The sequence below is a fragment of the Telmatherina bonti genome, assembly GCF_933228915.1.
Source record: "Telmatherina bonti genome assembly, chromosome: 22".
Lineage (NCBI taxonomy): Eukaryota > Metazoa > Chordata > Actinopteri > Atheriniformes > Telmatherinidae > Telmatherina > Telmatherina bonti.
In genome coordinates this window covers 2,668,958-2,694,692 of record NC_136631.1, presented here as the reverse complement: position 1 = coordinate 2,694,692, position 25,735 = coordinate 2,668,958, and the positions used below count along the sequence as shown (strand labels likewise).

Genomic DNA, 25,735 nt, shown 5'->3' with positions numbered 1-25,735 from the left:
CTTCCAGCTCCAGACAGATAAAATGGCGGTGGCCAACCAAGCAGACATAGTGATCATGGATAAGCAGCAGAGGAAAGCCGTAGTGATCCATGTATCCATCCCCAATGATGGAAATATCAGGAAACAGGAGAAACTGGAGAAGTACCAAGGCCTCAAGGAAGACCTGGAGAAGGCCTGGAGGGTGAAAGCAACAGTAGTACCCATAGTGATGGGAGCACTGGGGGCCGTGTCCCCCACACTGGAGAAGTGGCTCCAACAGATACCTGGTGAAACATCAGACATCTCCGTCCAGAAGAGATCAGTCCCAGGAACAGCTAAGATACTGCGTTCAGGAACATCGTGTCAACTTCCTGCTGCGTTCAGGAACATTGTGCCAACTTCCTGCTGCGTTCAGGAACATCGTGCCAACTTCCTGCTGCGTTCAGGAACATTGTGCCAACTTCCTGCTGCGTTCAGGAACATCGTGCCAACTTCCTGCTGCGTTCAGGAACATCGTGTCAACTTCCTGCTGCGTTCAGGAACATCGTGCCAACTTCCTGCTGCGTTCAGGGACATCGTGCCAACTTCCTGCTGCGTTCAGGAACATCGTGCCAACTTCCTGCTGCGTTCAGGAACATCGTGCCAACTTCCTGCTGCGTTCAGGAACATCGTGCCAACTTCCTGCTGCGTTCAGGAACATCGTGCCAACTTCCTGCTGCGTTCAGGAACATCGTGCCAACTTCCTGCTGCGTTCAGGAACATCGTGCCAACTTCCTGCTGCGTTCAGGAACATCGTGCCAACTTCCTGCTGCGTTCAGGGACATCGTGCCAACTTCCTGCTGCGTTCAGGGACATCGTGCCAACTTCCTGCTGCGTTCAGGAACATCGTGCCAACTTCCTGCTGCGTTCAGGAACATCGTGCCAACTTCCTGCTGCGTTCAGGAACATCGTGCCAACTTCCTGCTGCGTTCAGGAACATCGTGCCAACTTCCTGCTGCGTTCAGGAACATCGTGCCAACTTCCTGCTGCGTTCAGGAACATCGTGCCAACTTCCTGCTGCGTTCAGGAACATCGTGCCAACTTCCTGCTGCGTTCAGGAACATCGTGCCAACTTCCTGCTGCGTTCAGGAACATCGTGCCAACTTCCTGCTGCGTTCAGGAACATCGTGCCAACTTCCTGCTGCGTTCAGGAACATCGTGCCAACTTCCTGCTGCGTTCAGGAACATCGTGCCAACTTCCTGCTGCGTTCAGGAACATCGTGCCAACTTCCTGCTGCGTTCAGGAACATCGTGCCAACTTCCTGCTGCGTTCAGGAACATCGTGCCAACTTCCTGCTGCGTTCAGGAACATCGTGCCAACTTCCTGCTGCGTTCAGGAACATCGTGCCAACTTCCTGCTGCGTTCAGGAACATCGTGCCAACTTCCTGCTGCGTTTCTTTACCTTGTGAAAGCTATAAATTTGTTTTGGCTGCAGCTGATTCAGGTTTCCAATCCTGGTCATGTGATCACCATGTGGTTTCCAAACATTTTTACTTTTACAATGAAAGTGGTGAATAATCCAGGCATGATGAAGTTGAAGCCCCCTTTTTGGATCTACCTGTGCATTTAGAACAGGTGTTTTCACGAGCAGGCTCGTCTACCTGCGGTGGAGCTGAGCTGATTCAGTTGGTTCAGCTAATTGGAACAGCCGCCGGACAGGACTTCTACTCCATGGCACCTGGATTATACACCTCTGAGCAAAAGCAATAGGAAATGAAAATATTTTCACATTAGATGTGTTTAGTAGCTGTAAGGAAAAACTTCATGTGTTTATTTTGCAGGAAACTGTGCTAGAAATATTCATGCAGGTGGAAATGAAGTTTAATTAGCGGAAAATGTATTAAATTTCCTTTAAAACCCACTGAACATCCTGCAAACTCAGATTTATCGGTTTCATTTCACTTCTACAAACTCACATTATTCCAGTTAACTGGACTCATTCAGGTCAATAAAATGTCCTTGTTTTAACAAATGAAGATGATAGTTTTTGTTTTTATTTTGGATGACGATTTTATCAACTGTAGCTTATTTGTACCATCTGGTTTAAGCCAGTTTAACTTGTCTAACTCTACTGTATGAAGGAATGAAGCAGACGAGTGAATTAAGGCAAACAGGCAACATTTTACATATTGTGTAAAAGAAACTTCAGGATTAAACATAAATTTCATAATGACATTTTAAAACAAGAACTATAGCTATGTAATTTTGGATCATAATTAAAATTATAAACATCTTTTTTTCCTTTCATTTTCAAATTTACTTGACTTGGTGACTTCAATTTGCATTTATAATAATTCTGTATTTGACTGTAGTTAACATGTCAAGAAATGAAGTTTATAAAACACACACACACACACACGTAAATATAAACGCAGTGAAATAGACATTTTTTTATCATAAATCAGATTTCAATCCAAGTCTTAAGTTTGAGACAACCAAAGGTGACCTACCAGAACCCAGAGAAACCCCGACGGTGACCTGCTGAAAGCCTCAGAAACCCCGACGGTGACCTGCTGAAAGCCTCAGAAGCCTCGACGGTGACCTGCTGAAAGCCTCAGAAACCCCGACGGTGACCTGCTGAAAGCCTCAGAAGCCTCGACGGTGACCTGCTGAAAGCCTCAGAAACCCCGACGGTGACCTGCTGAAACTTTCAGAAACCCCGACGGTGACCCGCTGAAACTTTCAGAAACCCCGACGGTGACCCACTGAAACCTTCAGAAACCCCGACGGTGACCTACTGAAACCTTCAGAAACCCCGACGGTGACCTGCTGAAACCTTCAGAAACCCCGACGGTGACCTGCTGAAACCTTCAGAAACCCCGACGGTGACCTACTGAAACCTTCAGAAACCCCGACGGTGACCCACTGAAACCTTCAGAAACCCCGACGGTGACCCACTGAAACCTTCAGAAACCCCGACGGTGACCTACTGAAAACCTCAGAAACCCAGACGGTGACCTACTGAAACCTTCAGAAACCCCGACGGTGACCTGCTGAAACCTTCAGAAACCCCGACGGTGACCTGCTGAAACCTTCAGAAACCCCGACGGTGACCTACTGAAACCTTCAGAAACCCCGACGGTGACCTGCTGAAACCTTCAGAAACCCCGACGGTGACCTACTGAAAACCTCAGAAACCAGATGGTGACCTGCTGAAATGCGCAGGAACCCCGACGGTGACATACCGAAACTTACAGGATCCCGACGGTGACCTACTGAAACACGCAGGAACCCCGACGGTGACCGACTGAAACATGCAGAAACCCCGACGTTGACAAAGTGAAACTCACAAAAAACCAAATGGTAACCTGCTGAAACATGCAGGAACCCCGACGGTGACCAACCAAAACCTCCAAAAACCCCAATGGTAACCAAATGAAACACGTAGAAACCCCAACAGAAACCTACCGAAACCTGCAGAAAACCCAACGGTGACATTCTGAAACCCACAGCAACCAGACGATGACCTGTTTACACCTGCAGTAAACAATAACCCCGATGGTGACCTACCAAAACCCACAGGAACCTGGGTGGTGACCTGCTGAAACTGCGATAACTTCCACGGTGACCTACCAAAACCCTCAGAAAGCCCAATGGTGACCTACTGAAACTTGCAGGAACCCCGATGGTGACCTACCAAAACTCGCAGGAACCCGGATGGTGACCTGCTGAAATGCACAAGAACTCCGATGGTGACCTACCAAAATATACAAAAAAAAAACCTACGATGACCTACCAAAACTTGCAAAAACCCCAATGGTAACCTAATAAAAACCTGCAAGAACCTGCAAAAAGCCAGACGATGACCTACTGAAATGCGCAGTAACCCCGATGGTGACCTGCTGAAATGCACAAGAAGTCCGATGTTGACCTACCAAAATATACAAAAAAAAAAAACACAATGACCTACCAAAACTTGCAAAAACCCCAATGGTAACCCAATAAAAACCTGCAAGAATTTAAAAAAAAACGCCAAGGGTTACATGCTGAAACCCGCAGAAACCCCAACGGTTACTTACCAAGATCCGCAAAAACCCCGACAGTGACTTTCTGAAACCCACAAAAAAACCGACGGTGACCTTTTGAAACATGCAAGAATACCGACGGTGACCTAATGAAACCTACAAGAGCCCCCGCAGAGATCTACCAAAACCCACAGAAACCCTTACAGTGACCTACCAAAAACCCACAGAAATCCCAATGGTGACATCCTGAAAGCCACGGGAACCCCGACGGTGACCTACCGAAACCCACAGAAACCCCAATGGTGACATGCTGAAACCCACAATAACCCCGATGGTGACCTACCCAAGCCCACAGAAACCCCGATGGTGACCTACCCAAGCCCACAGAAACCCCGATGGTGACCTACCAAAGCCCACAGAAACCCCGATGGTGACATGCTGAAACCCGCAATAACCCTGACGGTGACCTACCCAAGCCCACAGAAACCCCGATGGTGACCTACCAAAGCCCACAGAAACCCCAATGGTGACCTACCAAAGCCCACAGAAACCCCGATGGTGACATGCTGAAACCCACAATAACCCTGACGGTGACCTACCCAAGCCCACAGAAACCCCGATGGTGACCTACCAAAGCCCACAGAAGCCCCGATGGTGACATGCTGAAACCCGCAATAACCCTGACGGTGACCTACCCAAGCCCACAGAAACCCCGATGGTGACCTACCAAAGCCCACAGAAACCCCGATGGTGACCTACCAAAGCCCACAGAAACCCCGATGGTGACATGCTGAAACCCGCAATAACCCCGACGGTGACCTACCCAAGCCCACAGAAACCCCGATGGTGACCTACCAAAGCCCACAGAAACCCCGATGGTGACTTACCAAAACCCACAGAAACCCCGATGGTGACATGCTGAAACCCGCAATAACCCTGACGGTGACCTACCCAAGCCCACAGAAACCCCGATGGTGACCTACCAAAGCCCACAGAAACCCCGATGGTGACTTACCAAAACCCAGAGAAACCCCGATGGTGACATGCTGAAACCCGCAATAACCCTGACGGTGACCTACCAAAGCCCACAGAAACCCCGATGGTGACTTACCAAAACCCACAGAAACCCCGATGGTGACATGCTGAAACCCGCAATAACCCTGACGGTGACCTACCCAAGCCCACAGAAACCCCGATGGTGACCTACCAAAGCCCACAGAAACCCCGATGGTGACAAGCTGAAACCCGCAATAACCCTGACGGTGACCTACCCAAGCCCACAGAAACCCCGATGGTGACCTACCAAAGCCCACAGAAACCCCAATGGTGACCTACCAAAGCCCACAGAAACCCTGATGGTGACATGCTGAAACCCACAATAACCCTGACGGTGACCTACCCAAGCCCACAGAAACCCCGATGGTGACCTACCAAAGCCCACAGAAACCCCGATGGTGACATGCTGAAACCCACAATAACCCTGGTGGTGACCTACCCAAGCCCACAGAAACCCCGATGGTGACCTACCAAAGCCCACAGAAACCCCGATGGTGACTTACCAAAACCCACAGAAACCCCGATGGTGACATGCTGAAACCCACAATAACCCTGACGGTGACCTACCCAAGCCCACAGAAACCCCGATGGTGACCTACCAAAGCCCACAGAAACCCCGATGGTGACCTACCAAAGCCCACAGAAACCCCAATGGTGACCTACCAAAGCCCACAGAAACCCCGATGGTGACATGCTGAAACCCACAATAACCCTGACGGTGACCTACCCAAGCCCACAGAAACCCCGATGGTGACCTACCAAAGCCCACAGAAACCCCAATGGTGACCTACCAAAGCCCACAGAAACCCCGATGGTGACATGCTGAAACCCACAATAACCCTGACGGTGACCTACCCAAGCCCACAGAAACCCCAATGGTGACCTACCAAAGCCCACAGAAACCCCGATGGTGACATGCTGAAACCCACAATAACCCTGATGGTGACCTACCCAAGCCCACAGAAACCCCGATGGTGACCTACCAAAGCCCACAGAAACCCCGATGGTGACTTACCAAAACCCACAGAAACCCCGATGGTGACATGCTGAAACCCACAATAACCCTGACGGTGACCTACCCAAGCCCACAGAAACCCCGATGGTGACCTACCAAAGCCCACAGAAACCCCAATGGTGACCTACCAAAGCCCACAGAAACCCCGATGGTGACATGCTGAAACCCACAATAACCCTGACGGTGACCTACCCAAGCCCACAGAAACCCCGATGGTGACCTACCAAAGCCCACAGAAACCCCGATGGTGACCTACCAAAGCCCACAGAAACCCCGATGGTGACATGCTGAAACCCGCAATAACCCTGACGGTGACCTACCCAAGCCCACAGAAACCCCGATGGTGACCTACCAAAGCCCACAGAAACCCCGATGGTGACGTACCAAAACCCACAGAAACCCCGATGGTGACATGCTGAAACCCGCAATAACCCTGACGGTGACCTACCAAAGCCCAGAGAAACCCCGATGGTGACCTACCAAAGCCCACAGAAACCCCGATGGTGACATGCTGAAACCCGCAATAACCCCGACGGTGACCTACCCAAGCCCACAGAAACCCCGATGGTGACCTACCAAAGCCCACAGAAACCCCAATGGTGACCTACCAAAGCCCACAGAAACCCCGATGGTGACATGCTGAAACCCACAATAACCCTGACGGTGACCTACCCAAGCCCACAGAAACCCCGATGGTGACCTACCAAAGCCCACAGAAACCCCAATGGTGACCTACCAAAGCCCACAGAAAGCCCGATGGTGACATGCTGAAACCCACAATAACCCTGACGGTGACCTACCCAAGCCCACAGAAACCCCGATGGTGACCTACCAAAGCCCACAGAAACCCCGATGGTGACCTACCAAAGCCCACAGAAACCCCAATGGTGACCTACCAAAGCCCACAGAAACCCCGATGGTGACATGCTGAAACCCACAATAACCCTGACGGTGACCTACCCAAGCCCACAGAAACCCCGATGGTGACCTACCAAAGCCCACAGAAACCCCAATGGTGACCTACCAAAGCCCACAGAAACCCCGATGGTGACATGCTGAAACCCACAATAACCCTGACGGTGACCTACCCAAGCCCACAGAAACCCCAATGGTGACCTACCAAAGCCCACAGAAACCCCGATGGTGACATGCTGAAACCCACAATAACCCTGATGGTGACCTACCCAAGCCCACAGAAACCCCGATGGTGACCTACCAAAGCCCACAGAAACCCCGATGGTGACTTACCAAAACCCACAGAAACCCCGATGGTGACATGCTGAAACCCACAATAACCCTGACGGTGACCTACCCAAGCCCACAGAAACCCCGATGGTGACCTACCAAAGCCCACAGAAACCCCAATGGTGACCTACCAAAGCCCACAGAAACCCCGATGGTGACATGCTGAAACCCACAATAACCCTGACGGTGACCTACCCAAGCCCACAGAAACCCCGATGGTGACCTACCAAAGCCCACAGAAACCCCGATGGTGACCTACCAAAGCCCACAGAAACCCCGATGGTGACATGCTGAAACCCGCAATAACCCTGACGGTGACCTACCCAAGCCCACAGAAACCCCGATGGTGACCTACCAAAGCCCACAGAAACCCCGATGGTGACGTACCAAAACCCACAGAAACCCCGATGGTGACATGCTGAAACCCGCAATAACCCTGACGGTGACCTACCAAAGCCCAGAGAAACCCCGATGGTGACCTACCAAAGCCCACAGAAACCCCGATGGTGACATGCTGAAACCCGCAATAACCCCGACGGTGACCTACCCAAGCCCACAGAAACCCCGATGGTGACCTACCAAAGCCCACAGAAACCCCAATGGTGACCTACCAAAGCCCACAGAAACCCCGATGGTGACATGCTGAAACCCACAATAACCCTGACGGTGACCTACCCAAGCCCACAGAAACCCCGATGGTGACCTACCAAAGCCCACAGAAACCCCAATGGTGACCTACCAAAGCCCACAGAAAGCCCGATGGTGACATGCTGAAACCCACAATAACCCTGACGGTGACCTACCCAAGCCCACAGAAACCCCGATGGTGACCTACCAAAGCCCACAGAAACCCCGATGGTGACCTACCAAAGCCCACAGAAACCCCGATGGTGACCTACCAAAGCCCACAGAAACCCCGATGGTGACATGCTGAAACCCGCAATAACCCTGACGGTGACCTACCCAAGCCCACAGAAACCCCGATGGTGACCTACCAAAGCCCACAGAAACCCCGATGGTGACTTACCAAAACCCACAGAAACGCCGATGGTGACATGCTGAAACCCGCAATAACCCTGACGGTGACCTACCAAAGCCCACAGAAACCCCGATGGTGACCTACCAAAGCCCACAGAAACCCCGATGGTGACATGCTGAAACCCGCAATAACCCCGACGGTGACCTACCCAAGCCCACAGAAACCCCGATGGTGACCTACCAAAGCCCACAGAAACCCCAATGGTGACCTACCAAAGCCCACAGAAACCCCGATGGTGACATGCTGAAACCCACAATAACCCTGACGGTGACCTACCCAAGCCCACAGAAACCCCGATGGTGACCTACCAAAGCCCACAGAAACCCCAATGGTGACCTACCAAAGCCCACAGAAACCCCGATGGTGACATGCTGAAACCCACAATAACCCTGACGGTGACCTACACAAGCCCACAGAAACCCCAATGGTGACCTACCAAAGCCCACAGAAACCCCGATGGTGACATCCTGAAACCCACAATAACCCTGATGGTGACCTACCCAAGCCCACAGAAACCCCGATGGTGACCTACCAAAGCCCACAGAAACCCCGATGGTGACTTACCAAAACCCACAGAATCCCCGATGGTGACATGCTGAAACCCACAATAACCCTGACGGTGACCTACCCAAGCCCACAGAAACCCCGATGGTGACCTACCAAAGCCCACAGAAACCCCAATGGTGACCTACCAAAGCCCACAGAAACCCCGATGGTGACATGCTGAAACCCACAATAACCCTGACGGTGACCTACCCAAGCCCACAGAAACCCCGATGGTGACCTACCAAAGCCCACAGAAACCCCGATGGTGACATGCTGAAACCCGCAATAACCCTGACGGTGACCTACCCAAGCCCACAGAAACCCCGATGGTGACCTACCAAAGCCCAAAGAAACCCCGATGGTGACTTACCAAAACCCACAGAAACCCCGATGGTGACATGCTGAAACCCGCAATAACCCTGACGGTGACCTACCAAAGCCCACAGAAACCCCGATGGTGACCTACCAAAGCCCACAGAAACCCCGATGGTGACATGCTGAAACCCGCAATAACCCCGACGGTGACCTACCCAAGCCCACAGAAACCCCGATGGTGACCTACCAAAGCCCACAGAAACCCCGATGGTGACTTACCAAAACCCACAGAAACCCCGATGGTGACCTACCAAAGCCCACAGAAACCCCGATGGTGACTTACCAAAACCCACAGAAACCCCGATGGTGACCTACCAAAGCCCACAGAAACCCCGATGGTGACCTACCAAAGCCCACAGAAACCCCGATGGTGACCTACCAAAGCCCACAGAAACCCCGATGGTGACCTACCAAAGCCCACAGAAACCCAGATGGTGACATGCTGAAACCCGCAATAACCCCGACGGTGACCTACCCAAGCCCACAGAAACCCCGATGGTGACCTACCAAAGCCCACAGAAACCCCGATGGTGACCTACCAAAGCCCACAGAAACCCCGATGGTGACCTACCAAAGCCCACAGAAACCCCGATGGTGACATGCTGAAACCCGCAATAACCCCGACGGTGACCTACCCAAGCCCACAGAAACCCCGATGGTGACCTACCAAAGCCCACAGAAACCCCGATGGTGACCTACCAAAGCCCACAGAAACCCCAATGGTGACATGCTGAAACCCGCAATAACCCCGACGGTGACCTACCCAAGCCCACAGAAACCCCGATGGTGACCTACCAAAGCCCATAGAAACCCCGATGGTGACCTACCAAAGCCCACAGAAACCCCGATGGTGACATGCTGAAACCCGCAATAACCCTGACGGTGACCTACCCAAGCCCACAGAAACCCCGATGGTGACCTACCAAAGCCCACAGAAACCCCAATGGTGACCTACCAAAGCCCACAGAAACCCCGATGGTGACATGCTGAAACCCGCAATAACCCTGACGGTGACCTACCCAAGCCCACAGAAACCCCGATGGTGACCTACCAAAGCCCACAGAAACCCCGATGGTGACTTACCAAAACCCACAGAAACCCCGATGGTGACATGCTGAAACCCGCAATAACCCTGACGGTGACCTACCAAAGCCCACAGAAACCCCGATGGTGACCTACCAAAGCCCACAGAAACCCCGATGGTGACATGCTGAAACCCGCAATAACCCCGACGGTGACCTACCCAAGCCCACAGAAACCCCGACGGTGACCTACCAAAGCCCACAGAAACCCCGACGGTGACTTACCAAAACCCACAGAAACCCCGATGGTGACATGCTGAAACCCGCAATAACCCCGACGGTGACCTACCCAAGCCCACAGAAACCCCGATGGTGACCTACCAAAGCCCACAGAAACCCCGATGGTGACCTACCAAAGCCCACAGAAACCCCAATGGTGACATGCTGAAACCCGCAATAACCCCGACGGTGACCTACCCAAGCCCACAGAAACCCCGATGGTGACCTACCAAAGCCCATAGAAACCCCGATGGTGACCTACCAAAGCCCACAGAAACCCTGATGGTGACATGCTGAAACCCGCAATAACCCTGACGGTGACCTACCCAAGCCCACAGAAACCCCGATGGTGACCTACCAAAGCCCACAGAAACCCCAATGGTGACCTACCAAAGCCCACAGAAACCCCGATGGTGACATGCTGAAACCCGCAATAACCCTGACGGTGACCTACCCAAGCCCACAGAAACCCCGATGGTGACCTACCAAAGCCCACAGAAACCCCGATGGTGACTTACCAAAACCCACAGAAACCCCGATGGTGACATGCTGAAACCCGCAATAACCCTGACGGTGACCTACCAAAGCCCACAGAAACCCCGATGGTGACCTACCAAAGCCCACAGAAACCCCGATGGTGACATGCTGAAACCCGCAATAACCCCGACGGTGACCTACCCAAGCCCACAGAAACCCCGACGGTGACCTACCAAAGCCCACAGAAACCCCGATGGTGACTTACCAAAACCCACAGAAACCCCGATGGTGACATGCTGAAACCCGCAATAACCCCGACGGTGACCTACCCAAGCCCACAGAAACCCCGATGGTGACCTACCAAAGCCCACAGAAACCCCGATGGTGACCTACCAAAGCCCACAGAAACCCCAATGGTGACATGCTGAAACCCGCAATAACCCCGACGGTGACCTACCCAAGCCCACAGAAACCCCGATGGTGACCTACCAAAGCCCATAGAAACCCCGATGGTGACCTACCAAAGCCCACAGAAACCCCGATGGTGACATGCTGAAACCCGCAATAACCCTGACGGTGACCTACCCAAGCCCACAGAAACCCCGATGGTGACCTACCAAAGCCCACAGAAACCCCAATGGTGACCTACCAAAGCCCACAGAAACCCCGATGGTGACATGCTGAAACCCACAATAACCCTGACGGTGACCTACCCAAGCCCACAGAAACCCCGATGGTGACCTACCAAAGCCCACAGAAACCCCGATGGTGACATGCTGAAACCCGCAATAACCCTGACGGTGACCTACCCAAGCCCACAGAAACCCCGATGGTGACCTACCAAAGCCCACAGAAACCCCGATGGTGACCTACCAAAGCCCACAGAAACCCCGATGGTGACATGCTGAAACCCACAATAACCTTGACGGTGACCTACCCAAGCCCACAGAAACCCCGATGGTGACCTACCAAAGCCCACAGAAACCCCGATGGTGACATGCTGAAACCTGCAATAACCCTGACGGTGACCTACCCAAGCCCACAGAAACCCCGATGGTGACATGCTGAAACCCGCAATAACCCTAACGGTGACCTACGCAAGCCCACAGAAACCCCGATGGTGACCTACCAAAGCCCACAGAAACCCCAATGGTGACCTACCAAAGCCCACAGAAACCCCGATGGTGACATGCTGAAACCCGCAATAACCCTGACGGTGACCTACCCAAGCCCACAGAAACCCCGATGGTGACCTACCAAAGCCCACAGAAACCCAGGTTGGTGACCTACAGAAACCTGTAGAAACCCCAAAGGTGACCTGCTTAAACCTGCAGGAACCCCAGTGGTGACCTATTGAAACTTGCAGGAACTCAGACGGTGACCTACTGAAATGTGCAGTAACCCCGATGGTGATCTACCAAAACCTGCAGGAACCCGGGTGGTGACCTGCTGAAACCCGTAGGAACACCGACGATGACTTACCAAAACCCACAGAAACACTGACAATGACTTACCAAAACCTGCAGGAACCCCGACATTGACTTACTGAAACGTGCAGTAACCCTGATGGTGACCTACCAAAACCCACAGGAACCCCAACGTTGACCAACTGAAACCCGCAGCAACCCCGATGGTGACCAACTGAAATGCAAAGGAACCCCGATGGTGACCTACCAAAACCCACAGGAACCCCAACAGTGACCTTCTGAAACCTGCAGGAACCCTGATGATTACCAACTGAAACCTGCAGGAACTTGATGGTGACCTACTGAAACCTGCAGGAACTTGATGGTGACCTACTGAAACCTGCAGGAACTTGATGGTGACCTACTGAAACCCGCAGGAACTTGATGGTGACCGACTGAAACCCGCAGGAACTTGATGGTGACCTACTGAAACCTGCAGGAACTTGATGGTGACCTACTGAAACCCGCAGGAACTTGATGGTGACCGACTGAAACCCGCAGGAACTTGATGGTGACCTACTGAAACCCGCAGGAACTTGATGATGACCGACTGAAACCCGCAGGAACTTGATGGTGACCGACTGAAACCCGCAGGAACTTGATGGTGACCTACTGAAACCCGCAGGAACTTGATGGTGACCGACTGAAACCCGCAGGAACTTGATGATGACCGACTGAAACCCGCAGGAACTTGATGGTGACCGACTGAAACCCGCAGGAACTTGATGGTGACCTACTGAAACCCGCAGGAACATGATGGTGACCGACGGAAACCCGCAGGAACTTGATGGTGACCGACGGAAACCTGCAGGAACTTGATGGTGACCGACGGAAACCTGCAGGAACTTGATGGTGACCGACGGAAACCTGCAGGAACTTGATGGTGACCGACTGAAACCTGCAGGAACTTGATGGTGACCTACTGAAACCCGCAGGAACTTGATGGTGACCGACTGAAACCCGCAGGAACTTGATGGTGACCGAATGAAACCCGCAGGAACTTGATGGTGACCTACTGAAACCCGCAGGAACTTGATGGTGACCTACTGAAACCTGCAGGAACTTGATGGTGACCTACTGAAACCTGCAGGAACTTGATGGTGACCTACTGAAACCTGCAGGAACTTGATGGTGACCTACTGAAACCTGCAGGAACTTGATGGTGACCTACTGAAACCTGCAGGAACTTGATGGTGACCTACTGAAACCCGCAGGAACTTGATGGTGACCTACTGAAACCCGCAGGAACTTGATGGTGACCTACTGAAACCTGCAGGAACTTGATGGTGACCTACTGAAACCTGCAGGAACTTGATGGTGACCGACTGAAACCTGCAGGAACTTGATGGTGACCTACTGAAACCTGCAGGAACTTGATGGTGACCTACTGAAACCTGCAGGAACTTGATGGTGACCTACTGAAACCTGCAGGAACTTGATGGTGACCTACTGAAACCTGCAGGAACTTGATGGTGACCTACTGAAACCTGCAGGAACTTGATGGTGACCTACTGAAACCTGCAGGAACTTGATGGTGACCTACTGAAACCTGCAGGAACTTGATGGTGACCTACTGAAACCTGCAGGAACTTGATGGTGACCTACTGAAACCTGCAGGAACTTGATGGTGACCTACTGAAACCTGCAGGAACTTGATGGTGACCTACTGAAACCTGCAGGAACTTGATGGTGACCGACTGAAACCTGCAGGAACTTGATGGTGACCGACTGAAACCTGCAGGAACTTGATGGTGACCTACTGAAACCTGCAGGAACTTGATGGTGACCTACTGAAACCTGCAGGAACTTGATGGTGACCTACTGAAACCCGCAAGAACCCCAACCGAAATGGGGTGGGAGGTCGTCCTTAGTTGTGTCTCTGTACAGGTGCACAGCTGTGGTTGTTTTCTACATGGTGTGTTTCTGTTGTCTTTGCTCAGGTCCAGCAGTACAATGTAAACTCCGTAAAACATTTATTCCAAATAAACAGCTAAAATGAGAACTCAGACTACTAAAGGAATCTTCAAATAAAGCTCCTTTTGACAAAGCATTTTTCTTTTCTTCATCTTATAACCATTTCCTGTGTAGCTTCCCCATCCTGTGACGTCCACATGCAAACCAGCGCAGCTGTCAGTCATCAGGTGGAGACTTACCTGCTCAAGGACGTGACCAGTTCTGCCTCATGAACTGATGACTTGAAAGATGAAATGGAGCCAAAGGTTTAAACTCCTGTTCTTTAAAACTGATCCACTGATCTGGGTCAGGTATGTTGCAGCAGGGAGACTTCTAAAACCTGCAGGAAACCAGCCCTGCAGGATCCCTGATTTATTGCAACATGTGTTTAAAGTGTTGCAATGTTGCCATCAAGTGGAGTCACCGTATTACTGCAACCTGAACGCCCAACCTCCTCATGACCAGCGCGCTATAAAAGTCATGGAAAAAGGTTTGTAACAGAGAAAAAAAGATGATGGAAAAAAAATCTATCATTTCCACATTTATTTAGATCAGGACCCCACAAAGCCACAGTGCTGCAGGTTTTCACTGTTCCCTGATTCAAAACACCAGACTCACATTAACTGGATCCAACAGTCTATTGAACTCTGCAAAATCACTCAATCTGAGTCAGAAACACTGAAAACCTACAAAGTGGTCCTTTGAAAGGGATGTCTAAATTTGGTTCTCAAGGGCCACAGTCCTGCAGGTTTTCACTGTTTCCTTATCCAACACATCTGACTGAAATGAAATGGATCCAACAGTTTATGAAGTTCTGCAGAATGACAGCGTGTGTTGGAGCAGGAGAAATCTGAAAACCTGCAGGACTGAATAAACGATTTACACTTTTATGAAGCCAAAGTCTGTCATCAGCTTCAACCATTTGGAGATACCGGGATACAACGGGGTGTGTTGCAGGAAAACTTAGAGCCTTTCATGAGCTTAGAGGGTTAAAAACATCGGACTGTAGTCAGACGTTTCATTTAGAAAGCAGGTGGGCACGTTTGGTCCCTGGTTCATAGGCTGATGGGTAAGGCGGGGTGCAGCGGCAGGTCTTTGCTACAGCTCTAATGATCTGTCTTTGCAGTAGCATGCTGTGGACCAGGTCGAGGACAGCTACAGGTCCTGGTCAAGATCCTCATGTGCCAGGAGAACTGGTACAGCAGCAACGCCAGTTTAAACACAAAGATCATCAGAGGAACATGCAACGAGTCAGAACATCCTGAAACTTTTCAGTGTGGAGGACCAGAGACCAGGTCCAAGCTGGACACGGTGTCCTTGGAATTCCAGATTGCTGTTTAAAAACATGGTAAAGGGACATCCAGCATGATGCTAGGAACAAGTCCAAACGTCTAGTTCTGACGGTGGAGATCAGGGGTGTCCAAGTCCAGTCCTGGAGATCCACCATCCTGCAGCCCCTGGCCAGCGGAGTCAAACAGCTGGACTCCTCTTCTGCACGTCTTCCAGCTCTGCAGAGACCTGCTAACGAGACACTGATCTGATTCAGGCGTGTTGGAGCAGGGCTGCACCTAAAAACAGCAGGATGGGAGATCTGGAGGACCGGACTTGGTCACCCCTGGTGTAAGGTCCAATCAGGGTTCAGGATCAGGATTCTGGATCAGGGTTCTGGATCAGGGTTCTGGATCAGGGTTCTGGATCAGGGTTCCGGATCAGGGTTCCAGATCTGGGTTTTCTATCTAATCTGTTGCACGGACGTTCGTACAATTTTTAACGAGACCATGAAGAACCACATTCTGCATGACTACAGCTGTGTGAGGAGGGTACTGGAGTGGTACTGGTACTGGTACTGGATGGACTGGTACTGGGCTGGTACCGGATTGGTAAAGGGCTGGTACCGGACTGGTACTAGGCTGGTACTGATACTAGTACTGGGCTGGTACCGGACTGGTTCTGGGCTGGTACTGGGCTGGTACTGATACTGGTACTGGACTGGTACAGGTACTGGTACTGGGCTGGTACCGAGCTGGTACTGGGCTGGTACCGGACTGGTTCTGGGCTGGTACTGGGCTGGTATTGATACTGGTACTGGACCGGTACAGGTACTGGAACTGGGCTGGTACTGGATGGACTGGTGCTGGACTGGTACCGGGCTGGTACTGGGCTGGTACCGAGCTGGTACTGGATGGACTGGTACTGGACTGGTACTGGACTGGTACTGGGCTGGTACCGGACTGGTACTGGGATGGTGCTGGACCGGTACCAGTCCGGTACCAGTCCATCCAGTACCAGTCCGGTACCAGACCGGTACCAGACCGGTACCAGCTGGTACTGGACCGGCAGCTGAAGACGTGTTTGCAGGTTTAAATCCAAACATGAAGCTGATGAGCTGAAATCAAGACGTTTTATTGGCTTCATATCGTCTGAGAGACATCGACCAATCACAGAAGGACGACTGTGTCATGTGATCTGAAATGATGCATTCCCAGCTAACCCAAACACATAAATGAAAGCAGAATGACGTGGACAACAGATCATGATTGATGAGATTTTATTAGGAAAAATAAAGGTGACGGTGACTTTCCGGCAGATCATACAGTACAGCCAACGTTGTCCGAACAGGACGTGTCCAGATCCTCTCTGATTGGTTGGAATGAAAAGCCAGCTGACACATCCGAGGTTCGAACATGGGACTCATGTTAAAAACAACATACAGATTGTCCAATGTCCAACTGATGTTAGGCAGAAGAAAAACATGCAAACAAGATGAGCCCAAACCTTCAGAGGATGAAAACAAGCACAAAAAATAGAAATTAAAAGCACAAAAGATGGAAACATGTTGTCCTGGTCTGCTGGTTGGTCCAACATCTTCCCCACATCCTGATGCTGCAGCAGCGAAACATGGACATTTGGCAACACATCCAAATTCACCAAGTCATGCTGGTTCCATTTCATCTTGTTTCTACATTTCTGGAAGTGACCGTCACTCAACCAGGACCTCCATCAGACAGAGGCTGCAGCGATGCGGATCTGAGACGCCCGAAGACGTCGTCTCATTGTCCATCTTTATATACACACACACACTGTATATACATATATCCTGTTTGTGTTATTCATACAAAGAATTTAGAATTTGATGGAATCTGTTTTTGTGATAATTATAAAACTGTGATTTTGAAGCGCTTCCATTGAATCGAGATGAACCAGAGTTGTAGTGAAACTCAGCTGGTAACCTGGCAGCATGTATAAGTCCGATGGCGTACGCGTCACGGTTGGCGGCGGAGTGGGGGGCCAGGAACAGAGAGGCGGGTTTGAATCCCAGATGATGACAGACGGAGGACATGGCAGGACTCCACAGAGGGAGTCACGAGAAACAGGTGATGAGCAGGAAGCTAAACGGGCTGCGATGCACACAGAAACATACAACTGGAACAAAAGACAAACTGAGAAAAATCTGTTTCCATTTTACTTTTGCAGAATATTTCTGCATGTTCTGAAAAACGACGTGATGAGAGCGTAGATACTTTCTGCTTCTCTCCAGTCGAGCTTTTCTTTTGCTGATTTTAGGTTTTGTGTTTGTAGGCGTCATGGAAACGCAGCTGCAGACAAATATTTCATCGTTATATTGATCGTACTTTTATGGACGCACGTGGCGTCATGCTCTGATTGGCCGCTTCCTCGATGCGGAGGCGGGTTCTCGGCCGGCTCTGCTGCAGCTTGTTGGCCGGCAGGCAGCGAAGCTACCCTCCCAGCTGAACAGCAGCAGCTGGAAGGAGCTTCCTGGCTGCATGGCCAGACGTTGCTTCTCTAACTGGAGGCGGAGGAGCAGTGAAGGTCACTTCTAGAAAATCATTCAGATTTGCTTTCAGTGTGAGAGAATCCTTTCGTTCATGACGCTGAGTTTATGGCTTGTATTCGGTCATGTGACTTTCCCACAGCTCTGGGGAACCAGGCGGAGGTCAACCGGAGCGCTTTCAGGAAGACGAGACATGAGCTGAAGTTCTGAACATCACACACAGCGTCCAGACCAGCAGCCAATCAGATTCATCCTGTTACTCCGGACAGATATTTGTTGCCTGAACGCTGGAAAATGATCAAACACAAATATTTCCTGCGCCTTTTCTTCATAAATCAGCTGTAAATAACTCCAGAACGGATTTGAACCCAGTCCTGGGACCAGCAGGGGAGTTTATGTGAGAAATAATCTTCTAATCAGCATTTTAATCATCAGAAATCATTTCACACACAATCCCAGCTAAATCCCAGCTTGACAACGTAAGCAGCAAAGATACCAGAATTTCCTGCATCTGCCTTCGAAGGGAACCCATGAAATATCCCAACTTTCCCTGCAGATTAAATCCTGACATCTCAGAAAGAAGGGTTTAAACTGTCAGCGACTTTTGGCATGAAGAGAGGGTTGACAGGAAACCGGATTCTTCTGGATTGGCTTTGGTCAACGCTGCGTGGAACTTTGCTACAACAGAACCAGGTCGTCTCTGGAAGCGATCCGACTCTGGTCCTTCTGCTCCAACCACAACTTTAGATTTTTCTCTTCGTCGTCATCAAATCACCGCATGCTTTTGATGTTTCATGAGGAACCCTGAAGGCGCCTGCATCGGTTTCAGGGTCTGACGGCTAAACGTTGCCTGACTCTGGTCTACAATCAGCTGCTTGACCTCCACTTCCTGCGACAGGAGCTGCTGTCGTGTGAATCAGAGCTCTGCAGCACTTTCACTCCTTCATGGAAAACTCAGAGCTCAGAAAAACAAACTGTACAAAAGCTGTGAGATAAAAAAAAGGAGCACCTGTAGGCTGTTTGTGTTGCTGAACTGGCAAAACTAGTGAAAGAACGACGGCACCGTCAGGCGATGGCCAATGTGGCCGATAAGATGGTGGTGCAGCTGAGGAAGCTTTGGGTGTCTGGTTCGGGTCTAGCAGTGGGTCAATGTGGCGATGAGGACGGTGAACAGGATGGAGGGGCGTCCGTACGGATGCAGGGCCGAGGAGCTACTGTTTGCATTGAGCAGGGAGAAAGGGACGCTGGAGCTGGAGTTGGAGAAGTCTAAATCAGGCTGCGATCTGAGGGACGGGGTACCTTCACATCCACGCTCTATCTGCCCGCTGCGAAACAGGGCATCGTTGAGGAGATCCGGCAGGCGACCGTTGAGGTCCACCGACGCCAAGCAGCCCTGGAAGCCTTCTCTTGATGCCACCAGTTTGGGCAGGCTTCCGTACATGCCGGGACCCAGTCCTGCGATGAACAGATCACCTGATGGACACAAAGAAAACCTCTGCAGACCAGCAACACAGGAACAAACGGAGGATTTTATCAAGCCGATGGGCAAGTTTATCAACCAAATGTGGTCATTTCCAAGTCAGATGGATGAAAAACTAACCTCAGATTGGTAATCCGAATTCTAAAACAGATCCCAGAAAACCTCGGAAAGAAGCTGGAGGCTACTTCCATGTTTAGATCGATATCATTTCTGTCAGAGAGATGCGCCATGTTCACCAATCAGACGTTGCCATGCAACGCCACGCCATGCAAGCAGACATAAACACGCATGATGTTCTGAATGATGGCTGAGTCAGCAAAATAAAGGCGTCACCGGAGGAAGACAGGAAAAGACAAGAAGAGAAAGAGACAAGACAAGAGTCCAGATACTGACTTTCACTGTCTGCAGAGATGAAGATGATTGGCTGACAATAATCTGCTAAAGTTCTGTGGTGTGTCTTTAAATGAACTTCAACAGAAACTGCTGACAGTCCCTTTCATCAAGGCAGTTGTTTCCAGAAAGTTCAGTTTTGGTTTTATTTGTTGTTTGTTTTGTAATCGTGTGTTTAGTTGGAAATGGTTGTAATAATTCTAGGTTGTTGTTTTTATTTGTTCCAGTTTGTTTTCTTGGAGCCCATCGCTGCTATAACGGACTTAAACAAATCTCTGCTCGGCTCAGAGACACCATTCTGTCCAAAGACACAATCTTCATCCCGATGAAGAGACTCACCAAACCTTGAACCTTCTTCCTGACGACATGGTAGGCGTAGCGTACCTTTCAGATCCAGGTTCTTGGCTCCGTTGATGCTCTGACTGGTGACGGTGGCGTCGACCTTCAGCGTGTGGGTGTTGCTGTTGTCCCGCGTGATGGCCACGTTGTGCCACTGGTTGTCGTTCAGCGCCCGCTCACTTTTCCCCTTTATGAGGTTGGGTCCGTTTCCCAGATCAAAAACATAGTGAATGTATCTGCAGGAGGAGATGGACCAGGACTTAGACCGGTCTGGATCATTTTCTGACTCTGAATGACAGAAATCATCACGTCTCTGTTCTCAGAACTGTGCAGGCCTGCTAACGCATGCAGATAAACCACGCGATGTCCGCCGCTGCCGATCACATCCACATGCACCTCCTCCCTCTGAGAAGCCAAGTCGTTCCCATCGTGTCCATCACGGGACACACACAGCTAAGCTCGCCCAATCTGCCATCACTGTCATCATATTACGGCTGAAATGGATCCAGAATCTTTTCATTAACGTCAACACATTTCTACATTTTACAGCTGCATGGCGTTGGATTTCTTCATGTTGTTTGCCAACATAGTCACCTCTCATCCAGCTTTTCTGCTTCATGCTGCTCAGACACGCTGAAAAACACTTAAATAAGCTAGATAACGGATAGCATATGATCAAATTCCAGCATTTTCCAGGTTTCACAGCTTTCTTTTCTCTGATAGCCAGGTGAGTCGTTCTTCTCTTAGCCAGATGTCTGATGCCAAACCAACACAACTCTCTGAGCTCGGGTTCGGCGGGAATGAAGACACAGAACTTTCACCTGGACCTGCACGGTGGCGTAGCGTTAGCACTGCGGCCGAATCACGCTCAGCGAGACCTTAGGAACATTTAGCTAGGCTGGATATGTATTTACACATATCTGCAATTCTATTCTTCCTGTTCAAAACAAACATTTCAGATATCCACAACTTCATTTTACCAGGACGAATAACGTCACAGGGTTCGTAGACATGAAGATAGTCAGAATTGCATTGCATTGCAATACATCTGACTTACGGACAATTTCCAATTGGAGATAAATACAATATAACTATATAGTCATCATTCCAGTTCCAGTTATCGGCATTTGTGTTTTGAGATGTCTTCAAACGAGATTCACCTAGCCAGAATTAGACCGCCGATATCTTGAACTGGAATTATGACTAATCAAAATAATTTTGTAGAAATCTCTAACTGGGATTATGGATTGTCATATTTCAGATATCTGTAATTAGGTTGTAGATGTCTTGAAAGGGATTTAAATTAGAGATACCTCGCATCGGAGATATTGATTACCCTCAATCTGCCTAGTCAGAATGTAATTACAGACATGTTGTATGTTTGACCAGATGAAAGGATGCGGCAGGTATCTGCAACGGTGTGGGCGGAGCATTTACTAAGTTTACGTGGTGGTACAAACATCTTACGACAGGTCGGAAGTTGGGTGGTGGTACAAACATTTTACGACAGGTCGGAAGTTGCGTGGTGGTACAAGCGTTTTACGACAGGTCGGAAGTTGCGTGGTGGTACAAACATTTTACGACAGGTCGGAAGTTTGCGTGGTGGTACAAACATTTTACGACAGGTCGGAAGTTTGCGTGGTGGTACAAACATTTTACGACAGGTCGGAAGTTGCGTGGTGGTACAAACATTTTACGACAGGTCGGAGGTTGCGTGGTGGTACAAACGTTTTACGACAGGTCGGAAGTTTGCGTGGTGGTACAAACATTTTACGACAGGTCGGAAGTTGCGTGGTGGTACAAACATTTTACGACAGGTCGGAAGTTGCGTGGTGGTACAAACATTTTACGACAGGTCGAAGGTTTGCGTGGTGGTACAAACATTTTACGACAGGTCGGAGGTTGCGTGGTGGTACAAACGTTTTACGACAAGTCGGAAGTTTGCGTTATGGTACAAACGTTTTACGAGAGGTCGGAAGTTGCGTGGTGGTACAAACGTTTTACGACAGGTCGGAGGTTGCGTGGTGGTACAAACGTTTTACGACAGGTCGGAAGTTTGCGTGGTAGTACAAACATTTTACGACAGGTCGGAAGTTGCGTGGTGGTACAAACGTTTTACGACAAGTCGGAAGTTTGCGTTATGGTACAAACGTTTTACGACAGGTCGGAAGTTGCGTGGTGGTACAAACGTTTTACGACAGGTCAGAAGTTGCGTGATGGTACAAACATTTTACGACAGGTCGGAAGTTGCGTGGTGGTACAAACGTTTTACGACAAGTCGGAAGTTTGCGTTATGGTACAAACGTTTTACGACAGGTCGGAAGTTGCGTGGTGGTACAAACGTTTTACGACAGGTCAGAAGTTGCGTGATGGTACAAACATTTTACAACAGGTCGGAAGTTGTGTGGTGGTACAAACATTTTACGACAGGTCGGAAGTTTGCGTGGTGGTACAAACATTTTACGACAGGTCGGAGGTTTGCGTGGTGGTACAAACATTTTACGACAGGTCAGAAGTTGCGTGGTGGTACAAACATTTTACGACAGGTCGGAAGTTGTGTGGTGGTACAAACATTTTACGACAGGTCGGAAGTTGCGTGGTGGTACAAACATTTTACGACAGGTCGGAAGTTGCGTGGTGGTACAAACGTTTTACGACAGGTCGGAAATTTGCGTGGTGGTACAAACATTTTACGACAGGTCGGAAGTTTGCGTGGTGGTACAAACGTTTTACGACAAGTCTGAAGTTTGCGTGGTGGTACAAACATTTTACGACAGGTCGGAAATTTGCGTGGTCGTACAAACATTTTACGACAGGTCGGAAGTTGCGTGGTGGTACAAACGTTTTACGACAAGTCGGAAGTTTGCGTTATGGTACAAACGTTTTACGACAGGTCGGAAGTTGCGTGGTGGTACAAACGTTTTACGACAGGTCAGAAGTTGCGTGATGGTACAAACATTTTACGACAGGTCGGAAGTTGCGTGGTGGTACAAACGTTTTACGACAAGTCGGAAGTTTGCGTGGTGGTACAAACATTTTACGACAGGTCGGAGGTTTGCGTGGTGGTACAAACATTTTACGACAGGTCGGAAGTTGCGTGGTGGTACAAACGTTTTACGACAGGTCGGAAGTTGCGTGGTGGTACAAACGTTTTACGACAGGTCGGAAGTTTGCGTGGTGGTACAAACATTTTACGACAGGTCGGACGTTTGCGTGGTGGTACAAACATTTTACGACAGGTCGGAAGTTTGCGTGGTGGTACAAACGTTTTACGACAGGTCGGAAGTTTGCGTGGTGGTACAAACATTTTACGACAGGTCGGACGTTTGCGTGGTGGTACAAACATTTTACGACAGGTCGGACGTTTGCGTGGTGGTACAAACATTTTACGACAGGTCGGAAGTTTGCGTGGTGGTACAAACATTTTACGACAGGTCGGACGTTTGCGTGGTGGTACAAACATTTTACGACAGGTCGGACGTTTGCGTGGTGGTACAAACATTTTACGACAGGTCGGAAGTTTGCGTGGTGGTACAAACGTTTTACGACAGGTCGGAAGTTTGCGTGGTGGTACAAACATTTTACGACAGGTCGGAAGTTTGCGTGGTGGTACAAACATTTTACAACAGGTCGGAAATTTGCGTGGTAGTACAAACATTTTACGACAGGTCGGAAATTTGCGTGGTAGTACAAACATTTTACGACAGGTCGGAAGTTGCGTGGTGGTACAAACGTTTTACGACAGGTCGGAAGTTGCGTGGTGGTACAAACATTTTACGACAGGTCGGAAGTTGCGTGGTGGTACAAATGTTTTACGACAGGTCGGAAATTTGCGTGGTGGTACAAACATTTTACGACAGGTCGGAAGTTTGCGTGGTGGTACAAACGTTTTACGACAAGTCTGAAGTTTGCGTGGTGGTACAAACATTTTACGACAGGTCGGAAATTTGCGTGGTAGTACAAACATTTTACGACAGGTCGGAAGTTGCGTGGTGGTACAAACATTTTACGACAGGTCGGAAGTTGTGTGGTGGTACAAACATTGGTGGTGGTACAAACGTTTTACGACAAGTCTGAAGTTTGCGTGGTGGTACAAACGTTTTACGACAAGTCGGAAGTTTGCGTTATGGTACAAACGTTTTACAACAAGTCGGAAGTTTGCGTGGTGGTACAAACATTTTACGACAGGTCGGAAGTTTGCGTTATGGTACAAACGTGTTACGACAAGTCAGAAGTTCGCACGGTGGTACAAACTGAATTGTCACGTTTAAAGTCTTCACCTTTGGTACCGCCCAGACAAATGGAACTACAGACAACTTAAGTGTATCTTTAACTACACGTGTCATACACAACGAAAAGGTTACTTGTTTGAGTCTCGGCTGGGGAGGGGGAGGTGAACGGTCGCCTTGCCATGTGGGGTTTCCATACTCTCCCCATGTACGTGTGGGTGCTATCCAGGTTCTCCCACCATTCAGACATGTTAGGTTAACCGATGACTTCTCAGACACACGTCGCTTTGGATAAAAGCAGAACAAACTGTATAACTGAAACACTTGGTGACAATTGTGAGCAAACTGGTTGCACTCTAGAGGCCTGTTATAAAATATAATATTTCTACCAGCTTGAATGGTTCAATACGTCCTGGAAACCAGAGTAGCTTCACATTCCAGCACTAGAAAGAGAGGGCCTATGTTAAACTTCCCAGGTTTCCTTCCTGAAACTCACCCTTTAACCAGTTCTACTGCAATGAAGTCGTTGCCGTCTCCAGAGTTGAAGAGGATGAAGCCGTCTGGGGAGGTGGTCTTGAACTGGAAGAAGAGGTGCATGGATGTGTAGGCCTGCAGGGTGGCTAGGCTCAGATAGCTGCTCTTAGACTTGAAGGTGACGGGGTCTGCGATGATGGAACGAACGCCAAAGCGAGCGTTGAGCTCGCAATAATCAATGTCGCCGTTCTTGCACAAGTCAATGTAGAGCATGCCGTTAAATCTAAGGAAGAAGAATAGAGGTGTATGACACATTTACCCAAACCCTGAAATGTTTTTTAATTTTTTTTTTACTTTTTACCATTTGTGGTTTTATTTAACATAAAGCTACAAACTAAACACAACTGGAGCTTTTCCTCCCAGCCAGTATCAGATGTGATGTTTTCATCCTCAGCTGTCAGATTCTGAGGCTAAAATGATGTAAAATGAATGTATGAACAGATAAAGCTCCTGCTCTCAGTGAAGGCGGACGCTTTGTCTTTTGATCCTGTTTCCTCCCCTCCCACTCTGGCC

General features: G+C 49.8%; 1 protein-coding gene across 1 annotated transcript in view; it reads right to left on the bottom strand.

Annotated features, from left to right (window-relative positions):
• nrxn3a (neurexin 3a) overlaps positions 1-25,735 on the bottom strand; it is a gene marked incomplete at its 5' end in the record, with an annotated part of 430,723 nt that overhangs the window by 203,257 nt on the left and 201,731 nt on the right. Inside the window, 3 exons of the mRNA XM_079262315.1 lie at positions 19,550-19,723; positions 20,505-20,695; positions 25,185-25,445. Coding sequence (XP_079118441.1) covers positions 19,550-19,723; positions 20,505-20,695; positions 25,185-25,445 — 626 coding nt within the window. The remainder of the gene's footprint in view (positions 1-19,549; positions 19,724-20,504; positions 20,696-25,184; positions 25,446-25,735) is intronic.